This window comes from Geospiza fortis, unplaced genomic scaffold (genome assembly GCF_000277835.1).
Source record: "Geospiza fortis unplaced genomic scaffold, GeoFor_1.0 scaffold55, whole genome shotgun sequence".
In the NCBI taxonomy this organism is placed as follows: Eukaryota; Metazoa; Chordata; class Aves; order Passeriformes; family Thraupidae; genus Geospiza; species Geospiza fortis.
In genome coordinates this window covers 7,874,482-7,898,265 of record NW_005054308.1, presented here as the reverse complement: position 1 = coordinate 7,898,265, position 23,784 = coordinate 7,874,482, and the positions used below count along the sequence as shown (strand labels likewise).

Here is a 23,784-nt window from a genome sequence, read left to right as displayed (position 1 = left end):
CCCTAGAACTGTCCAGACAGCTCACAGCGATCAGGCTGAGTCCCATCTCTTGTGGATAAGCTGATTTTATTTACTGTTCTGCTGGGAGTCTGACTGGAAAACTCTGCAAATGATTGCTCATGGGTGGATCTCAGCCCCAGAGCTGCAGTACCAATGTGTCTGTGTGCACATGCAAAGTGCTGGTTTGGCATGCAAAGGCATTTTATCCTGTTGAGAGAAGGAAAAACCTTGCCTTAAAAACACCCAAACAACCTAAACCCTCATCTTGCCAACTCCTGTGTCATGGTTTTACCCCAGCTGGCAGCTCAGCCCCACTCACAGCCACTCATCCCTCCTCCAGTGGGATAGGGGAGAGAATCAGAAGGGTTAAAGGCAAAAACCTCATATGTCAGACACACAAAAAACCCATTTAATAGGCAAAACAAGAGCTGAGCAGGCAAGCAAGGTAAAACAAGGAATCCTTTAATCATTTCCCATGGGCAGGCAGGAGTTCAGCCATCCCCAGGAAAGCTGAGATCCACCACAGGCAACAGTGGAAGTTTAAGGAGCTCTGCTGTAAGATGTTTTTACAAGTTATCTAACAACTCTTTTATTATTTTTTTGTGTTCCCCAGATCAGATCCACTCCTCCCTTGGAGCACTGGATGCTGGTTGAGCGTGGGGAAGGCAGCAGTGTGTGTTCACCATCAGATGGGATGTAAGTCAAGAAGAAGATCTGTTTGCAGCTGGTTGAGACATTGTTCCTCAGATCCATTATCTCCTTCTTGGTTCATTTTCTGGGAAACAAGAGTTGAAGTGGAGGGAAGTGGTTTCCAACTGCTGCTTTCAAGCTTGACAAGCAACTGCAGCTGCTGGTGGGATCAGAGGGTCCACAGTGAAAAACTTGAAGTGCTGATTACCCCAGTTTTTAGCAAGATATCTGATTTTTAAGCTAGAAGATACACAAAGATTTAGCTTGGGAGCAGTCTCTGAAATTGTTTATAATTCTTTCTTGTGCTGTGTCTGGATGAAATATTTTGTCAGTCATGAAATGTATTCCCAATCCCAGAGAACTGCTGAGAGAGAGGCAGTTTGTACATGATCACAAACCAGCAGTTCCCTCAGACTTTGCTGTATATTTACAGCTATCCTTCTCAGGAACTTTGGCTTTCAAAAGGAGCCAAGATGCACAAGAAAAAGACTTTCTCTGTCTCCTGCACTGATTGGGCCAGCAGAGGAGAGGCAGGAGATTCAGCCCAGCAGTGGCTGCTGTACCTGGGAGGTGTTGGATCAGTGTCTGATCAGTATTTGGGTGTCACAAACAGCTCCAGCTCTGGGATGTGGCTCAGGCTGGGGACTGCCAAACTCCTGTGTCAACACTGCAGAGGCAACAATAAGGAGAGACAACCACAGGGAGCAAGCTCTGGCAACAATCCTCCCCAGTGGGACTTTCTGAGCTGTTAGAGGAAGAAGGAGCAGCTAATTGGAGCATTATTTTTCTAACAGAACCTCACATTTTGCTCTCGGTTACATGTCAGCAGCTACACTAAAATAATTGGAATAACACCTCCAGCAGCAGAGGTTCAGATACCATGGTGATGAGTGCTAATAGAGAGACTGGTTAGATGAAGCAGGATGCAGAGATGACAGATTGGTTCAGTGAAATGTATTTTACAAGGCAGAAGGATTTTCACCTGTGGCTTTCTTTGAACCAAACACTAAACCAGATATCTTTTGCAGTCTTCTTCCTAGACAGGTGCTCGTTTGCAGGAATTTTACCTTTGCTGTACTAATGATCAGAGATCCAAATTCTCTTTTGTTTGAAGTCAACAGAAATTTTGCAGCTATAAACTGTGGCCTGGTTATGAAATCTTACTTATTGCTGGAGATTCAGACAATATACACTTCTCTACCACATCTGCTATATGATTTGAAAGAATTTTTTATGTGATACTTTTAAAGATGTGCAGGTCATGAGTTTTCAGAGTAGCCTAATGAGACCTGGATGCTGTTTGTGAAACATGGCTAGAAAATCTGTAGGTAAACCTAGGCAGCATGTCTATAAATGTTTCATTGCTATGAATATTTGCTGAAGATCTGTTCCCCAGGCACTAATTACAGGGGATAGAAACTGATTCTTAAAATTCTCTTTTATACTTTTACCCAGACAACAATTAGGTAAAATTAACAAAACTGTTCTTGACTATGATTTTTCTTTTCTTTTCTCTTTTCAAAACATCTGGAGACAGTGATTAGGGAGTTTAAATGATTAAACCTCAGATCTTTCCACAAGAGGCCAAAGTTGATGGGAGCTTTATTCTCTGCGCTGTATCTCAGGCAAATTAATGGGTCCATGAGGGAACTGGGCTGATGTGCCCAAAGAAGAAATCAAAGTGTAGTAAAGGCAGGCACTGTATGCCTACCAAAGTGTGGGTAATCCCCTCAGTGTGGGACTTAGCCTTCCCAAAGTCTGTGTGAATCTCTTGGCAGTTTAAAGGGAGCTGGTTAGGGTTAGGGTTAGGGTTAGGGTTAGGGTTAGGGTTAGGTTTAGGGATAGGGTTAGGGTTAGGGTTAGTGTGTCCTTCACTGGTGTCCTCTGAAACTGGGATAGATAGAAAGTGTCCTTTCTTCACTGGTGTCCTCTGAAAAATGGGAGCACTTTAACTCTGAAAAAGTCAGCTTCCACAGAGCCATCTGGGAGAAGAGCTTCTCCACCTCCTCCTTCACTCCTGCTCTCAAAGTTAGTTTCTCCCTTCCCTTGCTCACCCAGCACACTGACAGTGCCTGACAGAGCTCTGCAGCCTCACTAACAGGTTCCTGAGCCCACAAATGCTTGTAAGATTGCTGGTGAGAACACTTGCTTACAACTGCCCTTAAGTGCTAATGGAGCTGTTCAGCCATTAAAATGCCACCTGCACTGAAATGCAGCACTGTGCTGAGTGGTGATGCCTTCAGCTGGCTTTGTTTAGGAAGCTCTGGGGGCAGTAATGAAGTGCTCTGGTTTCACAGAGCTGAGGAGCAGATCAAAAGCTCTGCTCAGTGCAGAGGTGTTGATGCTCATCCAGAAAATGGAAGCGTTGACCTGTACATTAAAGCAACCTGCATGAGTTTTCAGAAACCAAAGTTCAGCTTTATAAGAGGGATTATCCTTCTCTTTTTAGCAGTGAACAGAAGTTAAAGTCGCTGCTTGATGGGTTTTAGATGACAGCTAAAATTATATGGTCTGACAGGCTTCCTGCTTAAGGTAGAAGGTCAGCTTCCATGGTATCAGGAATCATTCATTTTATACTGGTTCTGGATAAATAGAGGTTTCTCTTACAAGTGTCAGGCAGACTGCAGTATAAAAGCCTGTAGGCAGACATGGGGAAGCAGATTGTCTCTTCCTAGGTGTCTCAAAACTCAATACAAGCTGCAAGACTTCAGCAGAAGATAACTGCTGTAGGTATCTTCTGGTGATGACACGTGGGTTCTGCTTCATTTCTTCTTTCCCTGAGCTCTGCTTTTCCCACGTTCTGTCTAAGCCTTTTAGATAAACAACTTCTGCATGGTGTAGGATGCAAATAGAAGAGTTCTGTGATCACCTCTGCAAGAGGGCTGCAAAAGTGCATTTCTCCCAAAATGACAGATACTGGACTAGAACGAGAATGGGTTCAATATTCAGGTTATCTGAAGCTTCTTTGTGCTAATTATTTCAGTACATATTAGTGAAGAATGCCCCATGAAATGCATTAATCCCAGAACAGAGATACCAAATGGCTTGTATGGAACTGTTCTAAGCACATGTATTCCTGGACTCTGGCTTCATGCATTTGTTCCAAAGTCAATTTCCTAAAACAGTTTTTTCTGCCTAATTTAAATCTTAATTTTAAATTTTTTTTAAATTATAATTTTGCCTGAAATTTGCAAGTTTGGATGGAGTTCCACTTTGCAGTGAGAAGCCAGAAGTGCTGTTTCTTTTCTTTGCTGAATATTAAATGTTTCCCCCTCCAAAGGAGCTCCTCCAGGTCTGTGCCTGCCCTGATAGATGAGTGTGAGGTATTGGCAGAGACAAGCAGTTTCAGGGCCCTGAATGGAGAAGTTCAGCTCCTTTGTCCTGCCTAACTATATGACAGATGTTAATTCTGCCTTGGAGGTGACTCAGATCTCTCTTAATTCTTGGGCTGGAGCAAGGTGAACTCACTTGGATGAGCCTCAGGATTAGGATCTGTATAACCAGAGTCATCCCCGTGTGCTGCTCTTCACAGTGGTTCCATGTCTAGCCAGGGGGTGGAAAGATGCTGGTTCTACATTGAATTCATGTTACTTGCTTGCCTTTATCATTTTGGAAAGCAACTGCTTGCATCTCAGAGGTGTCTGACCTGATGGCTGTAGAATCTACTGCAGAACGTCAAATCAACCTCTCCAAACTTCTGCCAATCAGAGGGAAAATAATCAGAGGAATACATCTGTCAGCCTCTTGCCAGCTGAACATCTAGGAAATACAAAGTGGTCCCAGAAAAGTTGGTGCACTGAGGCATTTCAACAACTATTTGCTAAGCAAACATTGGTAATTAACAGGGACCTGGAGAACATTGCCTGTCAGGGGCTCCCTGAGCCTGGCATCTCATTGCTCAGTGTGCAAAGCAGGGCTGTGTTTGCTCCTCGTGCCAGCTCCACCTTGGGAAGGGCTCCAGGGAGAAACCAGCAGCAGTGCAGGAACATTTGATGCAGAAAGGCAGAACAAAGCAGTCCTGGATGGGGCATCTCCTGCACCCATGATTTTGGACTCATCTCCTCAAATTGTCTGTCTTCTGGGGAAAGTTCCAAATTTCTTAGAGACAGGAGCTGAACCCAAGCTAGTGTTTAATTCTCCCTAAAAACTGTACTAGAAAGAGATGGTTTGGCTTACTACTGCTCTGCTGCACATTTATTTTTATTTTCTTTTCTTTGGAATGAGCCAAGTCTGAATGCTGGAGGCCTCCAGCTTTACCCCTGTTTGAGAAGTCATGGTTATTTCAGGGATATATCTATATCTATCTATAGATATATATCTATATCTATATCACCTATATCTAATCTATCTATATCTATATCATCTATATCTATATCTATATCTATATCTATATCTATACCTATCTATATCTATATAATCTATCTATATCTATATCTATATCTATATCTATATCTATATCTATATCTATATCTATATCTATATCTATATCTATATCTATATCTATACCTATCTATATCTATATAATCTATCTATATCTATATCTATATCTATACCTATCTATATCTATATAATCTATCTATATCTATATCTATATCTATACCTATCTATATCTATATAATCTATCTATATCTATATCTATATCTATACATATCTATATCATCTATCTATATCTATATCTATATCTATATCTATATCTATATCTATATCTATATCTATATCTATATCTATATCTATATCTATGTGGGTGTGTGTGTTGTTGTAGTTGACTCCTTGTTTCCTCACTTCTCCCCAGCACAAGGGCACAGAGAATCCTCCACCTGGCCAGAAGGGGAAAAGGAAACAGGAGCTCAGGATGGATGTTGGATGTTGCTCCAACATTGCATTAATTCTATATGTATTTTGTCTGCTGTCTTTAACTTTTTACTCTCAGTTTTAACAAGGAAGGAAAGGAACTGTCTTTCCAGGGAGACATTCCATTCAATTTTATTTTTTTGTGCATGAAAGATAGGCTAGCCAAGCAAAACACCAATTCTCATCTCAATGGTGGTATTTGCCTGTCCTCTAACCCTGTTAGCCCATGTTGACACTGCCTTCCCAGTTGCCATGCAGCAGCAGATGTCAAGGCTTCAGTAACAATTAGCAGTAGTCAGAGTGTTTCTTCCAAAGACTCAGAACTTGCTTATCTCTAAAGATGAAGACCTGGAGGTCCAGGCCTCCCAGCATTGCCTCTGGCTTTTTGTGTGACAGGATTCATCCATCTGCTTGGGATTCACTGAACACATTACAGACAATAACACCACGGGGCAGGAGATCATCTGAGTGAGAGCTCAGTGTCTTGGTAGCCCAGTCTTGCTCTTGCCAGACTCCCAGCCTGGTATTTCTTTGTGGGAGTGGGAAATATTCCTGGTCCCCAGGAGTGTTGCTCCCTTCTGGGGGGACAGAGGAGTCCTTGGCTTCCCAGCCCCTGCAGAACCGGCTGCAAATCCTCAGCTTAGGCTGGGTAAAGTTGAATTTAAATGGAGCATTTGCTGAAGGGATGCTTCAGTCTGTTTTAGCTCCTCCTTTGCCCCCGGGGAGCCCTCTCTCCCTAGGGAAAATCATGGCAGGAGCTGTCAGGGTGTCAGAGGCTCTGGCTGCCCCACCCAGCAGAGCCAGGTCTGCCTTCCCCTCTCCAGCAAACTGGGACCTAATCCATCCCATTTCCCACAATGGCTGTAATCCCAGCACTGTTTATTCAAGCATGGAAGTGCTACAAATAGAGCCAAGGGTTTTAAACATCCAAATGATGCCATTGGCAGAGCTTGTGCTCCAATGAGTGAATTGCCAGCACCTCCTGTGTGATTTGTGCAGCCTTTTCCCAACCCAGAACTGAAGAGCCTCAGGAGCCCAAGTGGATGAAAGGTCTTTTCCAGTCTCACCTCTGACTTCCATGTGCTCCCCTCACTCCTCCATCACACCTTGTCTTTGGGCTTGAAACACCTGGCATGGCTGAAGGGATCTTCTTTATCTTCTGACACTTTTAAACTCTCACTCTAGGCAGAACAATCTTCTGTCTGAATGCTGGGCGAAGTCCTGAATCCCCCTCCTGAATGCCAGAAAAGGAAAAGCTTAAATTCCTCTGGGAGTCCTTCTTTTTAATTCTTTTTCATTCCTCTGCTGCCTTTTCCACTACAAGGAGTGAGACTCCACTTGGCTCCTGGGGTTGAGGGAAGACAGAGAAATTGCCACTAGAGCCATGCACTGTGTTTAATTTCTCATGGATATGATGAACTCCAACAGCTAGAAATCTTGAGGGGTGTAGAAAAACCCAAGGTGAGAAATCACAGCCTGCTAGATTTTGCAGTTCAGTGAGGATCATTTAGAATGGGCCATTTATCTAACTGCAGCCAACTGAGCATTTCAGAGGATCATTGCATACAACTCTATCTCTGCACAGAGCAAACCCAAATAAGCCAGGACAGTTCCAGTGTCACCCCACTGCCAAATCCTCCATGGAGTGTATTCTTTTCTGGATCTGACCAAACAGCAATTGCTTCTAGATTTGCTGGAGTGTTTCTGGATTTGCAGCCTAGGCACTGGCACCATGGCATTTAATGTTTCTGGGCAGGTGCTGACAGTAAAATAACAACACCCTGGAGTCCTAACAGCTCTCAGAAACTGAGTGAGTAATTGCAGCCAGGTATCTGCTGGAGTCCCTGTGACTTTACAGCAGCTTGGCTGTGACTTCTGCTGCACAACACCAAAGTTATTGCAGCATCAGCTCAGCTCTGCATCCAATGGGGGAACTCTTCCTCAGTGGTCCCAAGCCTGCTGCATTTTCCCCTGCTGCATCCAGGTTTCTGCTGCAGCCCAAAGGGCTGTAAGATGTGCAGCAGAGCTCTGGGCTGGGCTGGGCAATGTGTTCCTCACCAAATTTTGTTTTATGTGGTGACTTGAAAATATAAAAAGACAGGTCCTTCTTTAATATGCAGTAAGGGGTTACTTTATAGAGGCCATACAATGTTAATGGAATTTATCAGCTTAAAAATGTTTTTTAATTGCAAATAACTCATCTGTAATTTATGGGATTGTTTACCCTGAATTGCCTGACATCTCCATTCCTGCACCTTCTAAGGCTTATCATAAACTCCTCCGGGAAGTTCTCATGCAAAGCAGGAATGAGAGTGTAATTCTGAGGTCAGTAGCTCTCAGATGGGGGATGATGCTTATTGTTATAATTAATTAATTTATTTATTTTTAGCCTTTCCCTTTTGGCCCTGGTGGCTGTTTTACCCTTGTGTTTCTCAGGAGGGGAGTGGCCCACATCAACTCTCCTGAGCCAAATCTGCCTACGGCCGACTCTGGATCCAAACTGTCATTCACATCATGCCAAAATTTGGCCCTTTCACATTAAGCTGCCTGTTCTATCTCTTAAAAACATGAGTGAAAAATCTATCTGTGGACAGAACACCTACTGATTTCAGTGGGAACTGACTGAACTTGCTCTAGGGTTGCAGAGCTTTCAATATTTCTGCTGTTGTTTTTGCTCTCTTCCGTCATCTTCTTGGAGAAAGAAAGAAGTATGGCAGCGGGCATGTCTTAAAATGCCATGGCTAATGGAGGCAGAACTCACATCAGGAACAAATCACATCTCCAAACCCCAGAAAGACATTTGTTAGGTGCTACAAAGTGAGAGGGAAAGAAGTGATAATCGAGATCCATCAGCCCCTGCAGGAAGCTGGTGAGTGTTCCCACCCATCTCTCACCATGGGACCCACAGGCCCGCCCAGCTTCCACCTGGCTCGTTGTGCTCCTGCTCTCTGTGATACAAGTTCTATCTGCAGTGTCCTTGTCCTGCAGAAATGGAAAAAAAACCCCAGGTGTCCCCTTGGCGCACTGTGCTCATCAGGTTTGTCCCACTCAAGTATTTCATTTAATGGATGTGGAAAAGGTTTGAGGTCCAGAAGTCAATGCAGAAAACAGAAAGGAAGAAAAAGGCAGAAACCAGGAAAATAATCCCCTGATTCTGCTGCTCTTGGCTGCTCTGCCTGGTCTGCTCACTTTGGGAGGGGAACAATGACCCAACAGCCAAAGTGGGACAGGATTTGAACCAGGCTGGTTCTTAAATGTTTCACCTGTTTCAGTTAAGTCAATTTCTTTAAACCATAACTGCATCTTTCTGCTTTTGCCTTCAGTCTTTCTGGTGGAAGACAGGATAAAGGGCAGCTTCTCACTTGAAACATCCTGGCTTCACCTCATCCTGCAGAGCTTACCTGGGTCAGACTTACCAAGGAATGAGATGCTGCTCTCCCCACAGGGAAATGCTGCCTCTCTGGATGCAGGGTTTCCATTGAGGTACTGCTAAAAAAAAATCCAAAATAACCCATTTCCCACCTGGCTCCAGCACTGTGCACTGCCACACTGGGCTTTGGAATATCACAAAAGTGACCATTATCAAAACCAGCGTGGGAAGTGAGCTAAATAAAGCAGGCTCAGCAGTGGGATCTGACAGCAGCAGCAATGTCAGCCCCTCTCCTGGAACTGGGCAGGGCTCTGGTGATGCTCTGGCAATGAATGAAGAAAAAAGAGCATTTTTAAGCTCTTCCAACTGCAGCAGCCAGGAGCTGTGTGAGAAATGCTACAGGAAGCCCAGAACAGCCCAGCCCAGGCCAGGCCAACCATTCTGCTGTGCTCTGGGCTTCTCCCAAGCCTCTCCTGCCTCTGTTCTCCTGCAAGGTGCAACACCTCCCCTGTCCCTGCCCCAGCAGTGACTGAATGCAATTCAGGAATCCCCCCAGGTGTATTTGTGCCCTGCTGGTGTTGGGAAGGTGCTCAGAGCCTCAGAGCCTGGCACAGCAGGACTGGGGCCCAGCTGCAGCCACGGCCAAATGAGGCATCTCAGCCTAGAGGGAGGAAAAAGGCCCACAAAACATTAATTTAATGTCATGCTAAAGGCCACTGCTGGTGTGGAGCCCTCAGCGCAGAGCCCATTCTACAGCCTGGCTATAAAGAATTAATTTAGAAGCAGGATGTGGCCTTTCTGTCTCCTGATTTCTTTGTCCCATCATTACCCTTAAGCAGGAACTCGTTGTATTTTAGGTAGCAGAAAGTGAGTGTGGCAGGGATGAAGTGCTGTCACCTGGCACTGCTGGGCATGTACTATGTGCATATCCCACAGGCTGTGTTGGGATACTGCACAGCCTGGTGTTTGCTAGGAATTGGATTTTTGTTTTAAACTTTATTAGTGTGCAGCTCATCATGCACACTGCTAAATGCCTTCTTGCCACAGGAACAGCACTCCTGTGTCCCCTGCTGTCACCCCAGGCAGGGCTGTGCTGCCTGTTTGTGTTTCCTTTGACTGCTAAACTGCTCATTGGAAATTAATTCATAAATAATTCATGGGATGTTGCACTCTGTGCTTTAAAGTTCATCGTGTAGGTGGTGGGTTGTGGGTTTTCTTAGAAGTGGCAGTGCTTTTCTCCTTTCATTTTTCTGTGTTAATCTTGTGTGTGTGCAAAGCTCCCACTGCAGCCTGTTGGTTCTGCTGTAGATGTTTTAATGTCTTTCTGGCACATGATAGTGATTCTCAAACTTACTTACTGTGGTTCAGGATTATTGTGTTGCAAAAACTCTCTTTTGAGATTGGGGTTTATTGTAATACCCAAATGATTTTTGGGAGTAGTTACAGCTGACAGAAGAATAACAAATTATCCAAAAAATGCACCTCCCCTGTCCCATGCATACACACACATGCACTCACATTTCCCAATCAGTCATTTATTGGTCCTAAATCTGATGATGCTGGACAGCAATGAGAAGTCTTTCATCTCCCTAATTTCCCAAGGCAGGTTTTGGTTTTTTGCGTGGGCCTTACAGCAAACGTGGCTCTCTATGGGACCAGTGTCACTTCTAACACTGCTTATTTCAGCTCTGGGGCCTCCCTAGTTTGTTCCCAGAAAAGAATTAAACCCTGTATAAATAGGCAAAATATGCAAAAAAAGGGCTTTGTTTGGGTTTTTTATTTTGTCTTATCTTATGTTTGTTTTCTGGTCTTCCCAATCTGGCAAAGCAGATGCAAGACCCACATCCAGTGATTAAAATCCCATCTCAGCCATGTGCAGCATCCTTGGAACTCTCAGCTGCTGAACTCAAGTTGCAGGTAGAGTTTAGGCCAAGCAATGTATTTTTTTTTTTAAACATGCTGAAATACCAAGCAGCACTGCAGTCTTACCGTCCCCTGTGTACTTGTGGGTTGTACTGGCATTTAGAATATTTCAGTTTCACAGTCTGGGTTAGGGGGTGGCATGGGAATAGGGCTCTCAGAGGATCATTTAGGGTGGAAAAGGCCTCTAAAACCACCAAGTCCCACCATGAACCAGCTCTGCCAGGTCCAGGCAGGGAGGAGAGGGGGGAATGGGGGAGCCTGGTGACAGCTCTGCTCCAGTGAGGGGAACACAAACCCAAATCAGGGAGGTTATTCCAGAGATACCAAGGGTGTTTTGTGCCTCTCCCCTCCCTACAGGCACCCACTGAATGGAGCCCAGCAGATGGGATTGCATTCCTCAGTGAGGAGGCAGTGGGCTGCTTTCTGCCTGTGCTGCTCAGGAGACTGAGAGCCAAGCCCAGCAATAGGGGAAAGAAATGCCCATGTAGGTGTGAAAGGGAAAATACCAGAGCTGGTGATACACAGGCCTGGTTGTGTGATGGCCTGAAGCAGAGCTGTTATGTGCAGAGCTATTCAAAAACCCCAATTTTAATAAGTGCAGATCATATCAGTAATGTAGATTACAATAGTGTGAATCAAATATTTAAAGACTACTTACACTCTGCTTTTTATCCTGAAATGACTGCAGAAAAGAGCCAAGTTCTTCCTGCTGGCTTGACTTCATGCTTTTTCTCTATTAAATGAGGCCATATAATTTTCCTCTGGGATACATTTGGCACTGGAGCTATTTAGGTCTGAACCTTCATCACTAAATTGAGGAAGATTTTTCAGTTCAGCTTAAGGAGAGAAGAATCAAGGTCACAGCACTGGAGAAAAACTGTTAAAAACAGATAGTTCTCCTTGCTGATTTTCTGGCCACTGTTCATAAAAATAAAAAATAATCACCCAGATTTAACAACTGAACTTCAGCAGCAGCAGCAACTTGTCTGTACTGAACTCAGATGAAAAATATGAAAGCCCAGCTGCACATAAAATTTTAAGCTGTGGAAGTTGTTATCATTTTACAGACTATGAAATGGACTCATTTTATCGAAATGATTCTTTATTTGGTAATTATTTTTTGTTTATCTTGGCTATTTAGGAAAAAAAAAAAGGTGTCTTGGTTTGAAAAGGAAGTGAGTTTTTTGGGAGTTTGGTGGTCAAACTGCGCCAGTGTCAAACCATGACATTAGGAAACAATTAATCACCTGTAGGGGTAGAAAAGATAGCAAGAAAAAATTGGGAAGTACTTCTTAAAAAGTGCAGGGCAAGATACTTGGGAGGAAATTACATTTTGATGATTTCCCCAGGAGCTGAATTTGGAAGCCAAATCCTGGTTTTGGCTTCCCAGACTTAAAAAATGGTGCAGATGATGCTGCTGCTGCTGCTGAGTCCCACCCAGCATTTCTAGCATGGGGGCACTGCAAAAATGCTGCTGCTCTGCTGAGCTGCTGAGCTCCCCAGCGCTCAAACCACGAGAGGCAGGGGCTGGGGGGGTCCCAGGCTGGGGAAGCTCTTGGCCACTGCTGGCAGTGCTGGTGCTGTTCAGCTCCACAGGGCTGGGAACCTCCTGCCAATGTGCTTCTTGCTGGGGGTTAATTCATGAATTAGTTCATTGTCACTTTCCTGGAAATTCCACATTGAGGCCAACATCTGCAGCTGGAGTTGCTGAAAGATGCCTTTTCTCTTTTTTTTATATTTTTTAAAGGACAAACAGTCCAAGACCCAGTGAGGGACCAGAAGACTCTGCGTGCCCACCCAGCAGAACTGAGGGAATTTGTGTGGAGCCTGGTGAACAGCAGCCCCTGCAAACTGGAAAATAACTGTTCCTCCAGCCTGGATCCTGGCTGTGTCCCAGTGGGGACTGGGCTTCTTCTCTCTGAGGGGTTTGGGAGGCACAAACAACTTCCCACCCGGATTGAAATCTTGCAATTTGTTCAGATAATGAGCCTCAATCAATGCTCTCATTTACTGACAAAACCCAGGGTGAACAAATTCATATTTAAAACCCAGCTCCTGCAAAATGCCCTCAGAAGTGATTGCCTGGCATGTGCAGAGTCACCAATGAGCAGCTGATTAGTTGGCCAATTAAAATAAAACTGATGGATCATTAAAGCAGCCAGAGGTTTCCAAGAGGCTTTCTGTGACTTGGTCCAGAGGCTGCTGGTTTTGGGGTTTAGTTTGTTGTTTTGTTTTTGGTGGGTTTTGTTTGTTTGTTTTTGGTTCTTTTTAAAATTTTATTATTATTTTTTCCCAGGCAGACTGGAGCTCCTGCTCCCTCCACTGTGTGCAGGTGGGGATCTGTTCCTGGATGTGTGCACCCAGTTCTGATCACTCTTGGAAAACCCTGAGCTCCTGCTGGTTTGGAGCACAAGCAGCACCAAATTCTCCTTTGAGAGGTTTGTGCTCAGGCAGGACCTCAGTGCCTGCAGCAGCTCTTGGCTGTGAGTCTCTAATGCCAGGGCAAGGGTGAGAAAATCGACAAATATAAGAAAGACTCAACTTTCCCCAAAGAAAAAAATCCTTTGTTTTGTTGATTACAGGTTTTCTTCCAACAGCAATTCACAGAAATTCTCATTCCACCTTCTACAGCATTTTTGGCATAAATACATCCAGGTTCTTGCTCCTGTGAAACAGATCACTGCAGTGATCAACAAAAAACCCCCAAAATCTCTTTCCTTCTTAACAATCATTATTTTATTAATATATTTTACAAGATTGCAGTTGAAATCATTTAAATACAAACTTTTTTTTTATACAGAAAGTGTAATAAAGTTAAAATAGTTCCTTGTGTAATTCATAGCATTATTGCAATGCTTACAAAATTTTGCATAGAGTGTGCAAGGATTGATGTTATTTGATACAAAAAAGCTTTTTATTTTCCCACACAACCACACACATACATAAATTAAAAAGAAAAAAAAAAAGCCAAACAAATCTGAATTTCATCATGAGAACTGTGATAAGACTTTAAATTCATTTTGTCCTGTTTACACGATCAAGGTCATTGGTGGTTTTCAGAGTAGAGGTCAGACAAGGTGTTTTCCCATCACAGATGAAAACTGCTGTAGCACGGGGGTCATGCCTTTTATGCTGCTGCTGTAGATGAACAAGGTTTCCTTTGACTCTCACTGAATGTTTTGCTGTTGGCTCTACAAGTATGGAGCTTTTTTGGGTGAATACTGACAGCTCTGTTGGCATTTGCTTGCAGGGAAACGAATTCAAATACAGGGTGGGAAAAAATAAACAAAGCCACAAGGAAAATCCAGATCCAGCAGGTCAGTCCCTTCCCTGCTCCCAAACCACCACAGAGGGCAGATCCAGACCAAGGTCTGGTCAGAGCTCAGGGAAAGCTCTGCCCTAGGGAGGAATCCAGGTGTGGATGCTGTCCACTCAGCCCTTCTCTGACACACACAGTGGACACTGCTTGCTCAGATCTGCCCTTTCTGAGGTTCCTGCCACTCTTACTCTGCAGGATTTGTTCATCTTCACTCGCTCTGATAACCCACAAAAAGGGATGAGAAAGTGAACTCCTCCAGCAGTGCCTGCCCTCAGGAGTTGCTGCTCTCAAGGTGGCCAAAGGCTCATGAGAGCAGCACCCAACAATGAGCAGCATCATTTATCCACTCAGGCTGCAGGTACACATCATCTTGTACCACCTGCAGAAACCCTAAAACTGCCAAAGTGTCTCTCTATCCATCACAGAGTGCACAGGGCCAGAGGAGGACCCAGCTGAAGACAAAACCATCAGGCTGTGTTGGTGTGGGAGGTCACTCCCTGCTCTAAGGGAACCACCCTGGAGAGATCCAGCCCTGGTGTGGGGGGCTGGTGGGCTTTGCAGCTAAGAGAGCGTGGGAGAAGCTCTAACAGCAACATTTTTTTTCAGCTACAATCCAAGCTTCAGCAAAAATAGCACCACCCACAAATAATTGCTCTCTTGCTCTCCAGTGTGAGCCTGCCTCAAGATGTTTCAAGGACTCCATTATGAGGAAATTTTTAAGAGACCAAAGGACATACATTGCTTTAGGAAGAGAAAATGCATTTAGCAGGAAAGGTTTTGGAGGGCTCTATCTCCTATCAGTGGTTAAGCCTTTGAATGGGGAAAAAATGTAAGAGTACAATGCAATTTAAAATTCCTGTTACATGCAAAGATGCACACGACTTGTGCTTTGCAATGGGCCTGTTCCTATAACAACAAATATGCTGGAAATGGTAAAACTTTCCATTTGGGTAGGACCCCATGAGAGGCTCCAAAGAGCCCTTTTCAATCTCAGAAGAGAAGACTGTTTAGCTAAAGCTGCATGTTTTTATCTGAAGCATTTGGTGGCACAATGTAAATGTAACATTTTCACAGAAATTCCTCCTGATATTTTCTCTTCCTGGTGGAAAGTTTCAACCAACTAAATGAGGCAAACATACAATTACATATCATTTCACAGTGGATTTACCCCTCCTGTTCTTTAATCCCTGTTAAAAGCTAACAAAAGCCCAACCCATGGAGATCAGCTGCCTCAAAGGAAACCTGACTTCCTCTGAACAGGCAGCCCATCACTCCTGACTGGTGGCACAAAATCCCAGCCACCACAGGGCTTCCAGCTGCAAGAAGGTGAGACATGTCCTGGGAGAGACACCAGCGCTAACTTTGCTGCAGGAATGACACTTGTAGCAAATTAATTTTTTAAGGGACTTGCACCTCTAGTTTAAAGTGATTTGGATGGGAAATCTCTGTGGGGCACTCTGATTGTATTTCCTTCTTCGTTTCAGATAAAAATCCTGCAGCTTTAAATATCCATCTTTTGCTGCGTTCTTTATACTGTGTGTCGCTTTTCACAAGGGCACAATACAATTCAAGTGGCAGGACAAGAGAGGCTGGAATGATAAAGCCTCAGGGCTGGATGTGCATAACCAGGGGCCTCTCAACCACAGCAGACTTAAAAGCTTTCTAAATACAAGCTATTCACTATAATTTCCATCCAAGCCCCAAGCCACTGTGGTTATTGTGGATGGAAACAACACCCCAGCAATCTTGAACAGCCCGAGCTCTAAGTGGTTTCAGTGACAGTAATTCCACTGAGCTCCATGAAAAGATCAAGCATAATTGCCACCATATTTAGTAAAATGGATGTTATTAATTTAAAGTATAATAGTGCAAAGGGACAGAGACGTTGACTGCATTACTGTGATTAGGGTGATGTCTCTCCCCATTTCTTCCCCTTCCCTCCTACCTGCCTTGTTTAATTCACTCCACTCTTGCTTGAATAACCTCAGCACCACGTCAGTGTTTAACCCTGCTCCACTCACAGCCATAAACTTGGCTACATCAGCTGTGAATACACAGCAACTGCCAGGCAGAATTTACCTGGAAGTCCCCAGTTTTATCATCATGCCACTGCTACACGCAGGTTTTGGGTTTTGGGGGCTGCTGGATTTGAGAGCAGGATGCCAGCTACCAAAACATTACACAGCAATTTCAGAGCTGAGGAAAAAAAAGGTTAAAATGGGGAAAAGGGAACAGTCCTGAGCAGCAAGGGCAATAAAAAGGCTGGTATTTTCACATTCCAAAAGCACCAAAGCAGTGCTTGGCAAAGCTTGGCAGGAACACGCCCTGTGCTTGCTGGGGTGAATTCTGGATGATGACATTTCAAAATTTAAAATGTCAGCCATAAAAAAGAGCACAGCCTCTAGCTTTTTTTCCTTTTTTCTACTTTTTTCCCCTTTTTTTTTACTGTAGGTACTTCTAAAATGAAATCATTGCAGCAGTTACTCTTCTCCACAAAGCAGCCACTGGAGCTCCTGCCCTGCTAATGCTCAGGTGAACAGCTGGCACCATTTGCTCAGTTTATTTATACTTCCAGGCCAGGATGCTGTCTTTAAGCTTTCTGGGCTATTTCTCCACATTTCAGATTTCAGGTAACCTTGCCCTCTGCACACATTTCAAGATTTTTCACATTATTTCCTCCTCTCCCTGCTAACCAAGTTAGAGCCTTCCTGCCACTTTATTCTCTCAAATGCAGCTTTATGATACACCTGCATTTCTCCTACCCAGTTCAGAAAAAGCACCATTAAAGTTAATGCATTTCAGGCATGAGGGCAACCAGAGAGGGATGAACTTCTTGAAGTCTTTGGTCTTTGTCTCTCTCTCTTTTGCAATGTGAAACTTAAAGCCATAAGAACAAACATAAAGAAAATTGGCTTTTGTTGTAAACCAGTGTATATGAGAGTGTGTGTATGTATATCTGTGTGCATGTGTGAGCATCTTATGACAACAAAATGAATTTTCACTAGGTTGTGATGTGAGCTAGCCTTCTTAAGTTCCACAGGAATCTCCCTTTAACCTTGGAGCAATTTCTAGGGAGGAGTTTTTATTTAGCCATCATTTTGCTATACCATGTACTGCAGATTGTATTTTTAGGCTTATGCCTTCAAAGTTAGTTTGTGCAACGTGATATTTATCATAAGGGGAGAAAAAAAAACCCACAACCCTTCCAAAACACAGCTGTTAGACAGCACATGACTGAGGTAACCAAATACAAATCACTCCTGCACATACTCAGTCTTCTAAAAATGAATACTTAGGAGAGGCTTTATAAATATTGTAGTAGTTTCTGGCTTCCCCTTTTGATGACTTCCTTTACTGTTAACATCTCTTTGTACTATTTAATTATGGGGTAATATGCTTCAAAATGAATAAAAACCCCAAACAAACCAACAGCCAAAAAACCCCACAAAGAAACTTGGAGAATGGGTACAGATGTGCAGCCATTATCAGGAACTCTCCTTTTGCTAATGGCAAAGTCTTTTTGCTTTAGGAGAACCATCCTCCCCCAGCTATGACAGGAGGCTCACACACTACATATGGATAAGGTGAACACTGACTCATTCTCTGACCCTTTACTAAAGTGTCACATTTACAGCAAACTGGATGAGGTTTGCAGCCCTATAAAGAGCCAGCACACATAAATGCATTTATGACTGCTGCATGGCTGCCCCAGGTGCACTGACACTGTGGCACAGTCCCTTGGTTAGCATTTGGGTGGGGTTTTGGTGCTCACAGCTGCAATGCAGGGCCTGGTTCTGGCAGTGCTCTCACTGCCCTCAGCTCCCAGCTCAGGCCATGAACTCATCACCATCTCTCCCACTGAGCTCAGCAGACACAAACTAAACTCCATTTTGAGATCAACCCCATCTCCCAAACAGCAAAGGCTCCGCTGAACTGAACTTCAGGCCCAATTCACAAGGAAATGTCTCTGGCATTTTGTCAGTGGTAGGTAAAGCACGGGGATGAAATTCCAGTCAGGGAAGCTCTGGATTAAATGGATTCAGGGAAAAGCAGCCCACACAGGTACAGCTACTGTGAGGGATTTCTGGGCAAGGCAGGAGGAGAAGGGACTCTCCTGCACTTGCCTTGTCCAGCATGAAAGTCACCCCTTCACAACAAACTCTGGAGAGTGAGAGGGCTGCATGTGCAGGCAGCTTTTTAAACAAAATGCCTGTTTTTTCCCATGGGATCTGAGACACAGTCCTGTTTGCTCAGCTTTCACAGAATCCTGGAAAGGTTTGGGATGAAAGGGACCTTAAATCATCCAGTTCCAGCCCCCTGCCATGGGCAGGGACACCTTCCACTAGACCAGGCTACTACAAGCCCCATCCACCACTACCATCCATTCTCTGGGCAGCCTGTGCCAGGGCCTCACCACCCTCACAGCAAAGAGTTTCTTCCTAGTATTTACCTTAACCCTGCTTGCTGTCCGTTTGAAGCCCTGTTAGTCCCTGCTCTTGTAAAAAGTCCTCTCCAGCTCTCCTGGAGCCCCTTTAGGCCTTGGAGGGGCTCTGAGGTCTCCCTGGAGCCTTCTCTTCTCCAGGTGAGCACCCCCAGCACTCCAGAGGGGCTCCAGCCCTCAGAGCATCTTTGTGCTCCCCAATGTGTCCCCATCCTTCTGATGCTGGGACCCCCGGAGCTGGACACAGCACTGCAGGTGGGGTCTCACAAGAGCTCAGAATCCCCTCCCTTGACTGCTTTTGATGCAGCCCAGGACAGGATTGGCTTTCTGGGCTGTGAGTGCACTCCAGGTCATGTTGAGCTTCTCCTCAACCAACAACCCAAGTCCTTCTACTCAGGAACATTCCTGAGCCATTCTCTGCCCAGCCTGTGTTTATGTTTGCCACTTGCTGACCAGCACAGGCAGCATCACCCAAACCACTGTTTTAAAACTCAAGTGGTGTTCATACGATCTACAAGTCCCTACAAGGGTTCATTCTTTCTAGAAACAATTCCTCACATTTCAACACAACACATAATTTTATGTTTTTTAAGATGGAAACGTGGTTAAAATATATCGAAACAATTATTTCTTTCAGTAGACATAATCAAGGTACCTTTTGTTCACCTCAGAGAAGCATCTGCAGTGATGGCACAGATGTTAAGGTCATTTCCTAGCAGCTCCCCAGCAGAAATTCACACCAAGATATGAATGTCCTTAGCAGTTTCATGGCTGCTGTGACATGAGAAGGTGATAACCTCATCCAAGAGCCCAGCTGGGAAAAGCAACTGCTCAAAATTAATTTGTTGGGATGGAAATTGGGAGCAGCCAGAGGGTGGCACAGGGATGAGGACTGAGCCACTGGTGTGTCTGGAGCAGAGCACAGAAATCAGGATGCAGCATCCTGGTGGGCTCAGCCCTGCCTTCCTCACCCACCTGAGCACTCCCAGGGCTGGGAAGTTGATCTGATTTATTGACAGGAACTCTTCCTGCAGCACATGTCCTCAAGCTGCTCACATAGGATTTGGTTATGGATTGGGCCATGCTTGCTATGAGGTTTGTGATCAGTATTCAATGAAACAAGGAAAAAAAAATCTGCAGTAAATGTAGGACTATGAATGGGACTTCAGCCATGGCCCCAGAGGTAATGTACACAGTATTTTGCTATATTTAACATGGTAAGAAAAAAAAAAGTCTGTATCATTCTAGGTGCCCCTACAGTCTTAATGTATTTCATCAATATCTGTTTTAAGTTGTACAACCAGTTCCCAAGACACCCTCCTGTCCCTCCCCCCCAAATAAACTAGATTTAATAACAAGATAAATATGATGTGCTTCTCCTTGCTGAGTGCATTGACTTAAGGCATAGGCACAATTCCCCTCTTTGAACAGAGATGGTACAGTCCTGTGTCCCAATACAATTGTTACCCTGGGTGACCCTTTGCATTCAAATGTTGACTCAAGACATAATAATTACAGGAATCATTCATTAACAAATAGTTTGAATTCATTAATTTACCAGAAAGCATTATTGAAACCAAAGGAAAGAATTCAATCCTCTTTCAGGAGTAAATGTTTTTGGGAGTGCTGCTTTGTTGGGCAGCAACACATCCAATCTAAACTCCAAAGAAATCTTCTCTGAGTCCAATCAGTTTTGGATTAAGCCAGAATTGTTAATTAAAAAATAAAAAATAAAAAAAAAATCAAGCCCTGGTACTCTCGAGACCACAAGAAAATACACGAAAAGCTGTAAGAAAAGGGAATTGGCTAAATTATTTCTAAAGATTTCTGTCAGCTATGTTTTATCTTGAAAATCACTTGAAGAATACCAGCTTTGGTTAGATATCACTAGGGATGGGCACAGATCTGTCTTATTTGCACATGAGGTAATATTTCAAAAGCATCTCAGTGCCTCAGAAACCTTGCTGTCCTCGTGAGATTTGTTGTCACTTGGAAACTTTTGCCTTAATTGGTATATTTGGTTTTTTTAAAGGATTTTTTACGTACACGTGGATGAAATTATGGGTCAGATTTCAATGATCTCGGCTCTTATCATTATTTTTCAAACCTTCAAAAGTGGAAGTAATGTTACCAGATCAGATTTTTGTGTTTAATCCTGCCCATGACTCCTAGACTTTAAAATAAGGAAAAAAAATGCAACCATGGTAAGATTCAACCACAGAGTTTTGGGGACTCAAATTCTAGAGGAACCAGCATCCAAAGCCCTTCCTTTCAATAATCTGGCTTTGTCACAATCTTTATAAATCCTTAAAAAAAGTCTTTCATTGTCAGCATCTCTGATAATTGCAGTTTCCACCAAATCTAAGTGATGTTGGACTGTATATTTTGAAAAGAAAGATGACAAAAATTCTGGTGTTAACATCTACATTATTCACTTAATTTTATGATTTTCTCAGTTTCTAGTTAATTTTCTCTGTTTCTACAGGTATTTAGGTAATGTCCAAATCTTAAATCTTCACACCTTCACACCAAATGTGCTCAAAATTGAAGGTGTTAACGGGGAGTTTGTAGGGTGATCCAGGACACCTGTTAGCAAAAGAGGTTCAAAGTTTTTCTACTTATTCCAACTTTCACAATTTTGTTCCTTCCAATAACTAAGTACAACACCAATTTTGCCAGCACCGAGATGATTTTAGGTTATTGTTAGACCTGATGTGTCACACTTGAATAGCACAAGGCATCCTTGGCATGCACAGGCCAGTGTTGAATCCCTTCAGAAAATCATATTTCTTATTTCAGCAAGAAGGTCTGGACTTTCCTGCTGGCCAAGTGCATCCATCTCTCCCAACAGGGAGCCATGCTTCAGGTGGTAATTAAAGAGTAATTTAACCTCAGGTATCTCGGATCACTGTAGGTGATCAGCACAGCACATCTGGCTGTTTTGTTGTTTTTAAAACGATTTCTTTTTCACGCCACCGATTTAATGGCACAAAAATAATCAGAGATGCTTCTCTTCCCTTTGGATGATGGTGGCTCTGCAATGGTTCCAGGGTCTTGCCCAGCCAGCAATCCCACTGCTCTGAGAACATGATCAAAAACGAGGGGTGATCATTGCACTGTCTTAATACAGAAGGGTCCAGGGGAGCATCAGATCCAATTCAGCAGATTGTACCAGTAAATTTTGGTGTGGGAAAGAGAAATGCTACACAAATGTAACAGGGTCACCCTGGGATTCCTTGTACTGAAACATCATTTTACACAGAGGATATATATATATATATATCTTATATATATTTTTTTATATATATATTCACACACACGCGCGCGCACACACAAAAAAAGTCTTTGATAGGCTTTCTGTGTTCTAGTAAAAATAGTTGGCAGCTGGATCTGTGAGACCAGAACTGGCTTTTGTGCTGCCTGTGATGCCCCTCTGCACATTGTCTCTCAAAGGCAGACGCTCGTGTTTATCTGGCAGGTGGAGCTGCTGCCTGCCTGAGACAGGAACAGCCTCCCATTGGGACACACACAGAGCTCGTAGATTTTTTGCCTGGACCCTGCAGAAGAGGAAGATCCTTGAGGCAAGTTAGGTAGTTTGATTTTTGCAGAATTCAACGTTATCTGGAGTCAAATGTGGCGAGAGAGAGAGAAAAAAGAGAGAATTAGCGGGGAGCTGTTATTTCTGATTTAAAGAAAGAGTTGTTATTTCTGATTTCTGTATTTAAAGAAGCTTCCTCCAGACAGCTCAGCTACTGCAAAAACTGGGTAGGGAAGTGTTTTAGGATGGGAAAGTCTGATACAAATCTGGGTGGACACATTATCTGCCTTTACCACGACCTCCAGTCTGTTTCTGCTGATGGACCTACCGTGTTTTCTTGGCTTTTGGTTTCCAGGGACATCTCTAGGAATCCAGTCCCAGGTTTGGACTGACTCAAGCAGAGGCACCCCACTGTCAGATGGAGAGCATGGATGGTTCACACCCACCCAACCACCCTGCTCCTCCATCAGGATCTCTGTCACTGTGATCCCATTGCCAGTTACACTTGCAGGCTCCCAGCACTGACTTTTATGTATATTTTATGTATATTTTATGCATATTTTATGTATATGTGTAACACTTTTGTGTATATTAAAAAGAACTCAAATGCTCTAACAGTCCTAAATTCCTCCTTACAAAACAACATAAGGCAAACAACATGTGGCAGCTCTCAGACATGTGGCAGCTGCAGGGGAGTGCTCTGGCATCAGCCAGAGTACAGTAAAATAACCTGAGCCCCAGAATAATACAGGGTGACTGAGAATATCAGCAATGACAGTAAGAATCTCCCAGTTTAGTATCCACCCATCTCATGTCCTGAAAGACACAAGCCAATTTATGCATTTAAAAGCATGATAGTATTGAAAGCAACTGCTTGAAGTTGTGAAATGCCTTGGATTTCAATCTCAGTGTATTACGTTGGGTTTTTTTTTTTCTGGTATTTTTCAGATTCTTTTTCTTAACACCCATGGTCTAGGTTTGGACTGTCTTAAAAAGCAAATGTTTAGAAATAACAGAAACTACAATTAAAAAGTCTTTCTATTTTTTAGCCCTGACACTAAGATAGGTAAATCTTAACTTATGTGGGAGCCCTCTTGCCTGGAGGTTTGTGTTCCATGGGCAGCTCCTCCTGACAAGGGTCTCAGTGGTTTTTCCACTGGGAGCTGCTCGGCCTCATGCTTTGGTGTCTTCCATCACTGTGGCAGCAGGAGGGGATGAGAAAACATCAAAACAATGTGCCCACATGATTTTGTGACACCAGAAGAGGCTTAACACCTACTTTACTTTTGCTCCAAGTTATCAGCTTTAATTGCTCTCTCTTCCCCTTTGGAAGTTTCTCCGGTGCAACAACCTGTGTCTCCTAATGTTCCCTTTCATTCCAGAATGAAGCATCAGCCACAAAAGCTTTTCAGATCAATACCAGTGAATTAAGCTCTTCTTATAGAATAATATATGATAAAAGATTTAATTATGCTGGCCAAGTAAATCTTGTTTTAAAGTGACAAGGAAACAAAGAATTTAGGAGCAGTGTGCATTTTACAGCTGCATAAATCTGCTGAAACAACAGATGCTATTATCCATGCACTTTAAAAATAATGAATCAGCCTTTGCCACGGAGTGAGCCTGATTTGCATGGGATGTGTTTGATCAGG

General features: G+C 43.6%; 1 protein-coding gene across 2 annotated transcripts in view; it reads right to left on the bottom strand.

Annotated features, from left to right (window-relative positions):
* Positions 1–13,619: 13,619 nt before the first annotated feature.
* The window catches only part of SGCD (sarcoglycan delta), a 197,802-nt gene continuing 187,637 nt past the window's right edge, over positions 13,620–23,784 (bottom strand). For both annotated transcript variants that reach the window (XM_005418761.2, XM_031055259.1), the window contains exon 8: positions 13,620–22,215. In XM_005418761.2, the coding sequence (XP_005418818.1) occupies positions 22,042–22,215 (174 nt within the window). In that variant the 3' untranslated portion in view covers positions 13,620–22,041. The remainder of the gene's footprint in view (positions 22,216–23,784) is intronic.